Below are 11095 nucleotides of genomic sequence, written 5' to 3'. Positions count from 1 at the left end.
CCCTCTGCCTGCCACTCCCCCTGCTTGTGCTCTCTCTCTCTCTGACAGATAAATAAAATCTTTTTTTTTAGGGGCGCCTGGGTGGCTCAGTCATTAAGCGTTTGCCTTCGGCTCAGGTCATGATCCCAGGTCCTGGGATTGAGCCCCACATCATCAGGCTCCCTGCTCAGCGGGAAGCCTGCTTCTCCCTCTCCCACTCCCCCTGCTTGTGTTCCCGCTCTCCCTGTGTCTCTCTCTGTCAAATAAATAAAATCTTTAAAAAATTTTTAATTTAATTTAAAAAGTATTTAATAAATTTGGTTTATTCTATAGGTCTCCTTCATGTCTGGAAAGTGATTAATTAGAGAAGGTATCTAGAATAAGTCCAATTCCATTGCAGCTGGCAGTGCTTTATAAATTCCTCTTGCAACAAAGAGAGGATCTTACACCATCAGGGCCGTGCCATTAGATGTCTGCTAGTGACCGTTTTAGCATCTTGCCTTGTAGTTGCTGTATTTACCTTCTTGTGATGAAAGGGGAGGAAGCTGAGGACAGAGATGCATGGCTTTACCTTTTATCAGTTGCCTACGTTAGAAGTCCTAGGATACTCCACCTTTGTAAAGGCTTAGCTCAATGTTACATATACACACTAGCTTTATTTTCGAGAGCACCGAATATAAACTGTAAGACATACTAAAGTAAGTGTCTACCTGACCTCAAATCTGATAGCAGGAAATCAAACTCCAAAATTTAAATATGAATACTCTTCTGTGGGGAAGATACATGATTTTAAAAGTTTTATACACTTGGTCTCCTTTTGAGATTTTTTTTTTTCCTCTCCCAGAAAAAATGATTTAGGTGACTGACCAGTTGTAAACTGTTTTCTCCTTCAATTGTAAACCACCCATTTAGAGAAATTAAAGTGGACTTCCTTTCTTTATGCATCACATTTAGCCTGGCCGAGAGATGCTGTAATTTTGTTATTCTTTAAGCCACCTTGCTTTTTTGACTTGTGCAAAATGTCTTTTGAAATGAATAAATTATGTGGTATAGTATTAATTTTCCTTTATGTATGGCCTGCAGCTCAATTTCAAAATTGCAAAATAATGTGATATTTTCCTATGAGCAAATTTCCTTTATGGATATATATATATATATAAAATAATCTGTTTTTAAAGAGATTCCTTCCCCGTCACCACTTCAAACTCTATGTACAGTTGAGTCTGCAGCCTCAGAAAAAGAGTATGGGATAGCTAAGATAAGGACCTTCTTGTCTTGGTCTTAGTAACAAACATTATTCCATCTTTCAAAAATGCCATATTTATACCTAAGCAGCTTGGGAAAGATGTTACCATTTTTTTTAAGTCAACTCTTTTACTTCTTTTATAAAGTAGTATTCAGTGGCCAGAAATTAAGATCCCTTCAAATTAGAGATAGATCCTCAAAACTGAAGTTGGACTGGAAATTAGATTGGGAAGAAAGACACAGCTCCATCCATACCCAAGAGTCTATCTTGCCGGGTATGCTTATTAACACTGTGGACAGCTTCTTCTCTTTGTTAGACTGGAAACAGTGTTACCGCCGCTGGCTCATCTGAAAGTTGGAGAGTGTTAAATTTCTTTTATGGGACTTTTAATAATAACACTTATTGATGTTTGTGATATAAAAAATGTTTATCATAGAAATTTAGGAAATTACTAAGTGTAAAGAAGGAAAACCACTATTAATTAACTGATGAGACTTACTCATTTTGTTTTTCCTGACTTTCTTCTGTTACCCCACATCGTAAAGCCCAGAAAAAGGTTAAAAAAAAAATGGACGCAGTCATTCTCATTGTGTTTTACTACACGTGAGGAAGAGCAGGATGCGAGCGTGCATCCCTGCCCTTACTTAGATCCCTTTAAGCACTGCCCCTTCCCAGACTAACAGTCTGAAAACAATTTTCTTGATATGTATCTTTTAAGCCTGAACTATGGGTATAAAGTATTGCTATAGGGAGCTGCCTTGTTCAGCTTCCTGGAAATATCATCTCTAAAACTCATTTGAATGTTTAAGCCCTTTATGCACCATTTATGCAGCTTTTTATGATGTTTGAAGCATATTCATACCGATGAAGAGCTTTCTGTTTCGGTGGACTTCTTAATATGACCATAAGTAAACCCACACCCAAAAAGAATGAGGTACTTTTTTTCAAAGGCCAAAGGAAAAGCAGAGAAAAACAAAGCAAAAACAAAACAGATGCACATAAATGTAAATAAGGAATCCTGTAAACAAGAGTTCCCTTACCATGCTTGAACACATCTCTCCAAAAAAAAGTATTTCTCTGCTCACCAGCTAAGATTCAGTTGTGTATTTCATATGAGACTCCTTTTCTTAGTGTGTAAAGCAGAAAACTGCAAGCTTTCAAGGTTCTGCTCTTTCCTTTTACCCTCCTCTTCTGTGGCAACATGGCTTAGGGCTGTACCCTAAAGGACCTAAATCAGAAATGGAAATCCTGAGGGAACTCTGGAATAACAGGCGTGAGCTAGTTGGAACTTTTAAACAGAAATGCTTTTGGGGCATCAGCTCTCTTCTCACATGATTGGTGTTCCGGGTCAGTGTTGGACTGTTTTGGGTGTGTTCTGCAATCTTCCCCACTCCCCTCATGATCCTCTCTGGTTTATCTTATTCTTGCCCAGTCTGTATGGACTTTTTAGGTTTTTCCTTTTCTTTCTTTCTTTTTCTCTTTTTTTTAGTACAGGTAATTTTCTGATCCCAGGTTTGGTGAATGTGTTAACACTGCTTTGTGAATAAATAAACGAGTGATCTGCTGAACGATTGCAATTGTAGAATTATGTTGTATGTAATGTACATACGGAGAAAGAATGTATTTTGTTCATTTTCTTAATAAAAAGTTATATATGGACACTACAAGATGTCTCTTATGTTTGCTGAAACTGCTTTTGAAGTCAACTTTTAAAATGTTTACATACTTTATACTTAGCATTCGTTGTATTTTTCCCCTCAAAAAGGTGAGTTTTATTCAGGCTTCCAAAGGTGGAGAATGATACCCGCTGTAGAAGGGCCCTTTGGTGTTTTCCTTTGAGACAGGGCCGAAATAAAGAAGTTCTGATGGATCTCACAAAATTTCCTGGAGATGTTTCCATTTTTAAAGAACACTGGTAAATTATTTTGTAAGATGGTGTCTTTTATCTACCATTGATGTCCAGCAGTATTTGATCTGTTTTGTAAATTTGGACTGGTTGTTTGCCAGGTTTTCTTTAAGGGGGACATACTTATGTAAGTTAGGAACTAGAAGAAAGTTAATTGTAGAAAAGATAGTAAAGAGAGTTGGAGCTGTTGCAAAGTTTTCAAAAATTCTGGATCCCTGTGTCTAACAAAGGGGACAGAAACTTTAAGGACTGAATCTTTGAAAAAAGAAATACAAAGATCATGGGTTGTTAGGGGGGAGTTGTGTGAGCGTTTCCCAGATGGACTCGACAGGACCTCCTCTTGACCGTTTTCATCTCCTGGTCTCGTTTACATGCTTACTATAAGCTTTGTGATCCTGCATTCTGCAGTGAGTTAGTTGTCAACCGATTTTATTCAAAATGGGGATTATAATGTTTTCTCAATTTATAAATCAAATAATCCCTCTTACTGCATAGCTCTCATTTGTAGTGTGCTTTGAACACTCTAGGTGTTCATCAACGGCTCATAAGTAACATTTTTGTTTTCAAAACAGGAAAACATGATGTGCAGTGATAAGGTAAGAAATTGGCCTTTCCTTGGTTAATCCTCCAGAGATTTAACTCAAAAGGATCAAAAACGTGGTACACCACCTCCTCCCCCTTGATATATTTTGTTTTCTGGCAGGAAGACGGCAAATAAGCCAAGAGGGCTTTGTGTTCGAACAGTTGGGAAGACACCTGCTCACATGCCAAGTGAGTGTGGAGACCTACAGCGGTTGGAAGGGCTACATGGAGACTGTGCTTACCCAAGGAGATAACCCAGCTCCAGCAGGGAAATGGCTGTGCCCGTATCGACATTCTTAAGAGAAGTCAACCACAGAGGCGATGGAAATTGAAAAAGTATTTTCCCTGTTAATGAAGGCAGTATTTTTGGTTTTTGCACCACTGTGAGTGGAAAGGCAAACTGCTGGCTATCCTGAAGCCTGGGTTAGTCCTGGCTTAGACGTAAATACTGGTTGGTTATGTTTCTTCTTTCCCTTAGCACCAAGATGCCAGATCTTTTGCCGTTTTGGTGTCTTGGCAGAAGAAAAGGAAGAGGAGAAATTTAGCTTTCTGTTGTATAGGGAAAGTGGGACAGTGTAACACGATGCCCGAAACGTCCTATCATTCTTGCTCTGAAACTTCTCTCGTGTTCACAGGGGACTTCCCCCCACTCTGGGCCCTCACCTCGGAAAAGCAAAGGCAGTTATATCCTTACCAGAAGCGTTCTTATTACAGGGAAGAGAGGAAAGCTATAGGTTGAGGCAGCCTGTCCACTGTCGTTCTAGGCAGTTTTAATAGTTGGCAAATCCCAAGCGGGGAGATTAGGACACTAGGCAACATGTACAGCACACATTGTTACAGCTGCCGTCTGAACTTGGGCCAAAGGATGGGTGGCCCAGGGCAGAGGCAGGAACCCTAGGGTTATTTCCAGATCCACCAAGGACTTCTGTGGAGCCCCGGGCAGCCTCAAATCCTCTGCCTCACTTTCTCCATCTGACAAATACATGTTGGCAGCAGATCCTGTTTGCTAGGATCGTGTTGATTTTTTTAATTTGTAAAATGTCAAGGTCTTTGAAAAATACCATCTCGGTATTTATCACTTGTGTTAGTTATAATAGCCAGGCATATATATATATATATATATTTTTTTTTTTTTTTTAACTTTTTTCCCTTAGGCTACATAAGAAATGCCTGATTTGGGACTGAGCTTGCAAGACAGGGGAAATGTGAGTGACAGAGGCCTAACAAATTGAAAAGGACTACTGAATGCTTCTTGGTTGGCAGGGCAGGGAACAGGGTGAATGACCTATTCAGGAAAAGAACGGAAAGCCTCAGGTCTAATTGGTGGCCAACGATAAACTGTGAGCCATTCTCTTCTTAGAACAGTGTGCCTCAAGCATGGCCAAGGAGCCTGCCCTGTTCCTGGTGCTTGTACTCTTTTCTGTATTCTTGGCACACTCCTGAAGTTAACCTCAAAACACCCCAGGCCCAACTCTGGCCCACTGTTAAGGGTGTTCACTGCCTTTCAGAATTCCCGTATAAAAGGAAAATCCTATTGGGGTAGGGGGAGAAAATTCTATTGTAACAATGGTCGCATTGTAGAAATGTACTTTGTTGCTGGAACTCCCACATTCATGTGGTATTGAAAAAAGAATGGGAGACTAAAGAGAACCGATATAGCTTCCAGGCCTCACGGTGCCACAGAAATAGCTGTGTCCTCTCAGAGAATCCTTCATCTCTGTAGGTAAGTTCCCTGTTGGTAGAGAAGTGCCCATCCCTAAGCAAGATTATGTAAAAAATGTTTTGTGAACTGTAAGGTACCAGGCCCATAGAGGAGATTGCTGTATTGCTATACAGTTCTGCAAGTTGGGAGCGATAGTTTCCCCCTCCAGTGAGGAACAGACAGGGAGCGAATACCACCCTAGGAGAGGAAGAGAAGCAGAATCATTTGAGTGCTTCCTTCCCTGCACTTCTCCATCTTCACTCACATCTCCAGACAAGGGACAGGGAGAGGCTTCTCGTGACAAGTAAACGGAGCCTTTTGTGAGCAGGAACAGGGCCAGGACAGAACCTCTTTATTTTTCATATCTTCGTTTTGTCTCTATGCCAGTGTATTCACCCCTGACCAGGACTCCGGGATCTTTAGTGGTGGGTGACTCATTGTATCTGAGGCAGAAGCGGAGGAAAGGAAGAAGGTAGAACACTGACAAAAGTGTGAGGGAAAATTCAACTGTGATCACTGCAACAGCCCAAGATCACCCTCAGGATTCCCCTCTTCCTTTCTTTTCAGCTTCCCTCTTTCTCCTTCTCTCTCTGCACCCTCCCCCCCCAGTTGGGGCGGCACAGGGTAAGAGCAGAGGTCACTTCCGTGTCTTCGGGGGTGCTTCCGCCATGAGCCTCAAGCACAAGTGAAGAACATAAGCCAATCAGTCAATCAAGTTCAACAGGGCTTGAACCAGCTTACACAAAAGCACTTTAATTGACAGTATACAATTTTCCAAAATATAGTTCTGTAAGAAAATGGCAATAATTAAGTATAATCTTTACAAACAAATTTCCCAGTAAATTCCAGTGTACTTCAGACCCCTGTCCACGAAGACACATGCTCCCCCAGTCTCCTGGGCAAACTGTTTAACATTCACTAATAACAAAAGAGACACACACACATCGAATAGTCATCCCCTCCCTTCCACTGGGTGTTGGGTTTTCACCAAACCTGAGCCAATCAGCTCATGACAGTGATAAACGATAAGCCATTGCTTTACTCTTGCCCCCTCTGCCTTCCTGGAGCTTGTTCCCTTTGATCCTTAGTCCCACTAGTAGAAGATCCATGTGTAAAAATTCATTCAAAATGGTTTCTTCACAGAAAAGTATCACTCATTTAAGTCTTAGGCCTAAATAACTCCGAGGAAGTGTAGACCAGTTATGGTTCCTATTGTGGTCTCAGGTCCTCCCCAGCCTTGCTGCAGGACAAGATTTGAGAAGGGAATTCTGTCCTTTATGTCATCCTGGTGCCTGTCCTTAATTTACTGATTCATTCTGAGGCCCACAGCACCGGTGTTTTAATCCTGTTTCTGTCGCTAACCATGTGATTTTGGCTAAGCCACTTTATCTTTCTGGGCTTCAGTTTCTTTTTCTGTAAGAACAAAACAAAGACTGGACTAGGTCTCTAAAAGCCTCTCCCTAGGACTAGAGTGTCACATAATTGACTCCAAGCCTTCCTGTAATAGGCTAGGACTTAGCTGGGGAGGGGGGTTGAGGATCGTATTTAAAAATAAAAATGCCTGATCTATAAGACAAATAATTTGTCATCAGCTTGTCTTATATTTCACTTTTTCACTGGAGAAAAACAAAACAAAACAAAAAAAACTTGTCATTTCTAGTGAAATAGACATTTACATTCCTGTTCAGAGAAAAAAAAAGCCACCTCAACTAACAAATGTTTTTACAGTGTATATTCACTTAAAGCAGTACAGAGTGGATTAACGTGGCTGTTGTATTTACATTATTAAAAACTATGTATATATGTATCAGCTTGGTTTTCAAAGTTTCTCCAGTATATTGTCAAAAAAGTTTAAAGCTCAAGAAGTGGTTTAAATAAACTTTCTGCTAGCTTTCCTTATCATGAGGGAAAAAGAGAATCTTGCGTCTAGACTAGATTAAACCCGTATTCTGTCCTACGATGCAAAGCGTATTATGTACCTCCTTCATAAGCACTGCTTGCTTCCCTCCCCAGTCACAGAACAGCGTGCTTCCCCACTGGGTTTCCATCCAGTCATCAGATTCATGATTTCTGGCCTTTTATGCACCTTAGGGAAGCCAGTTTGCCGCTGATCGAAAGTTTATAATCTCTCTTCGGCACAACGTGTTTAGAGTCATGCTGAGTTCCTGGTGTTCCTTTTCTTTCTTCTCAGCCCCAGAATCTGACTTACCAGATAGCACTTAGAACCCAGTGCAGACGTGGGGTGAAGAGGACCTTTGCAGATGCATGGCTGGATGGCCCTGGACAGATGTCTAGTGGCAAGAGCAAGCCAAGGCAAGGTATTGGATTCTGAAGTTGCCCTCAGAGCCTAGAGTCACCCAGTCTGGATGCACCCAAAGGAGCATCTGAACCAGCCCAAAGCTTCCCAAGGTTCTCCTTGGACAGAGCCACCACAATCATTCCTCTTAACCAAGTATAATTTTATTCTCGTCCCTGCCACGCATCATCTCTCTGCCCAAGAGGCCATGGGGCTGTAGCCCTCGATCAGTTTGCAGAGGCATACTTGCTGTCTCTGTCTAAAGACCTGGCTGGCTGGTAAAATGTGACCCAGAAAGAGCAAAGGAGTAGGATCCAGTCCTGGCCTCTTCCAAGAAGCCCACAGGGTGGAAAGAATCAAATGTTAGCCAGGAAGGAAGCAAACGGATCTCTTCCTGGTATAACAAGATTTCCTCTATTTTTTTCCCCCAAACTGGCACTGTTCTCTACCCTGCCGACCTCCAGATGCTAGAGAATCAGGGCAAATACTTTTGGATCCTTGTTAGTCTGGCATCTCTCTAGCTCTTGGGAAACTCACCAGAGGCCCTACTTGAACCCTAGGATATCAAAGGCCAAAGGCTATGAAGACGGAATCAAGGCAGCCAGGGAAGGACATAGATCTTCCCCCAGCTAAGCTCCTTTAAAAAATCAGCTGTCCTAAAGCAGGCTGCCTATTTCATCAGGACTCACAGCCTGGGCCTGCAGGTTCTGGGGTTCTGACCTCTTGCCCCAAACTGTGAAAAATTACAGTTTTCACTCTCCTAAGCAGTTCTGCCCATCCTCCTAGTTGGTTCCAGGAAATTTCACCCAGGAGCAAAAGAGACTGTGGGCAAAGTTCCACAAAATCTGGGATTTGGGCTTCCCAGAAAATCAGATTAAACCTCACTCTGTCCAGTCCTCGGGTGCCTTCTGCTTGGAAGCTAACTGCTAAGCTCCCTCAAAACCCCTTTCCGGTACTGCTTCCCTGAGATGCCACCAGAAACTGCAGAAGTAGGCAGGCCTGCTAGGAACACAGAGAAGGGGACACGGCAAGGCCCAGCTGCATGCCCGAACAGTGAGAGGTCATTGGGAACCCCACAGCTCCCCCCAGCGACTGCTCCTGAGCACCTTAAAATGCATCGCACTTTCTAGGCCTTTCTGGCCCTACGGCACAGGAGAACCAGGAGTCAGTGAGATTAGTTAACTGAAAAAAAAAAAAGTCTCCCAACAACTGAAGCTTTGGCTTGTGGCAGTAGAGGGCTGGACTAAAAAACAAATAGAACAAAACTCTCAGCAACTTGAAAAGTCCCTGAGTTTCCTATGGAACAGAGAGTAAAGCCTATCCTTCCTAACTATATCGATCGATTGTCTGGTAAAGACACCTCTGTGGATTGGGCCCCAGGAAAGCCTGCCCTACAGCTACTGCTCTTTCTTGCTGGATCTCGGGGATCCCCGAACTTGGGTCCTCACCCCACCAACTGAGGAGTGAACCAACAAAACAGGAACACTTCACCTTCATAGCCGCTGCAGATTTCAGTCCCCGGTGGGAGTGGGAGGCCAAAGGAGTTCCTGCCCTGGGTGATGGGCCAGGACCCATCCTGGGGGTGAAGGGCCCCCCCTTTTCTCTTCACCTGCAGAAGGATCCCTGAAGCAGACCTCGTTCACACTGAAGTCTTGTGTTGGTTAAGTCTCAAGATCCCTAAGCAAATGCAAGGAAGCCAGAATCCGGAACAAGGGGTTCGAGGCCATGAACGAATGGTGGGAGTCCCAGAGGCCCTGGGACAGAGTGGGGCTACAAAGTGAGTGAAGGGCGGGTCAAGCACAGAGGGGACGGGAACACTGGCAGGCGAGGCTGGGGACCTGTACTTGGAAGGAATCAGATCCCCTGGAGACAGATCTGGCCCTGCTGTCCCTTCTGTCCCATCCACTGTCCCATCCATTGACTGTGAGCTTCGCCCCACCGGGGAAGCTCTGAGGGGAACGCGCACCGCTCTGAATGAGGGGATCTCTGTTTCCATCCTGCCTCTGTCGCCGAGGGGCTGTGTGAGCTGGACCTCACCCCAGTTAGGCCTCAGTCACCTTGGATGCGAGATGAAGGGATTCTACTAGATGACCGTGTGGGTGGCTCTCCCTCTCGACTTCCAGCAGCACTGAGCTCAGGCACTAGTGGGTTATTTTACAAGAGGAATCTAGACAGAATGTGATTTGTTCAGTTTGGTGAAAAGGGAAAATTAAGGCCCTGTGGGGATTGGGAGGAGGGGACCTCCAAGTCTGCTTCCCTCCCCCGTCTTTCCCTCAGCTGGGAAGGATTTTCCTCCCCTGTCCAAATGGCACTTGAGGTGGTTCAGTCTGGAGCGCTGTGGTCCTGTCGGAGGCTGCCCGCGGACCTGATTAGAGGTGCGTGTCTTCCTCCTCGTCTAGGTCATCCTTGGCCAGGTTGTCCAGAGGGACGATCCAGCTGTCCCCCAGCTCCCCATTAAGGTTGACCACCTTTTTCTCTTGCATCTCTGATGAGGTCTCCATCACTTCCAGTGTGGGATTGTCATGGTAACCATTCTCCACTGTCTGCAGCTCCTCTGTTAGCCGTTGCTAGGATAGGGAAGACGACCCAAGAAAGGGTGATTTTTGAGGGCTCATGGCCTTCCTATTACACAGGTACCCCTACAATCCAGGAACCCCAGTTCGGGTAGGGTGTGCAGTAAACGCTCTGGGAGGCCATCGTGGTTACTGGCCTGCCTCAGGACTACTTTGAAACAGGGACTTGCCCAGCATCCTAGAATGCCCAGCTCACTTGACCTTTACCCTGTGGGCACATCTGTGAAGTCAGCGTAAATGGACTTTTGTTTTCCAGAAGGCTCCAGTCTCTTTCCTCCACCCCCCCCCCCGCCCCCACCACCCACCCAAACTTACTCTCCAGGCACCTGCCTCACCCCACTGTACTGAGTCAGGAAGGACTGTAAGAAAACGACTTTCATCGGGTCGGGGGATGGAGGACCTCTCTCAGCCTAAGCCACCTGGGTAGAGCAGGACCTCACCATCTGTGCCAGAGAGGAGCCAGGAGATAGCGCTTTCCCTGGTCTTTATCTGACCTACAACCTCGCTCTCACAGTCGAGTCACCCGGGACGCTTTTGGCAAATACTCAGATCCAGAGATTCCGTTTCAGTTGGTGTGTGTGGAGGCAGGCACGGGAATTTTCCTAAGTGCCCCCGCAGTGCGCGGCCAGGGCTGAGAACCACGTGTCTGGGTGCGGCTGGCCCGACGGGAAATCGGACAAGGCGGATAAGGAACTTCTGGTTAGCCAGGTATGCCTCGCCCATTTCTTTCAGGGAATCCTCAGCGTAGCTCCGCAAGATGGTCATTATCCCCACACGCAGATGAGAGGCTCAGAGATTACAGGCCGGGCTC

The 11095-nt window shown here is 44.8% G+C and overlaps 1 protein-coding gene across 1 annotated transcript in view; it reads right to left on the bottom strand.

Moving 5' to 3' along the window:
• Window positions 1–4838: 4838 nt before the first annotated feature.
• The window catches only part of PODXL (podocalyxin like), a 47882-nt gene continuing 41625 nt past the window's right edge, over window positions 4839–11095 (bottom strand). The window contains exon 8 of the mRNA XM_032401554.1: window positions 4839–10278. Coding sequence (XP_032257445.1) covers window positions 10081–10278 — 198 coding nt within the window. The 3' untranslated portion in view covers window positions 4839–10080. The remainder of the gene's footprint in view (window positions 10279–11095) is intronic.

Source organism: Phoca vitulina, unplaced genomic scaffold, assembly GCF_004348235.1.
Source record: "Phoca vitulina isolate PV1807 unplaced genomic scaffold, GSC_HSeal_1.0 scaffold4, whole genome shotgun sequence".
Classification (NCBI taxonomy): Eukaryota; Metazoa; Chordata; class Mammalia; order Carnivora; family Phocidae; genus Phoca; species Phoca vitulina.
The sequence above is the reverse complement of the archived record's forward strand: the minus strand, read 5'-3'. Positions and strand labels throughout refer to the sequence as shown.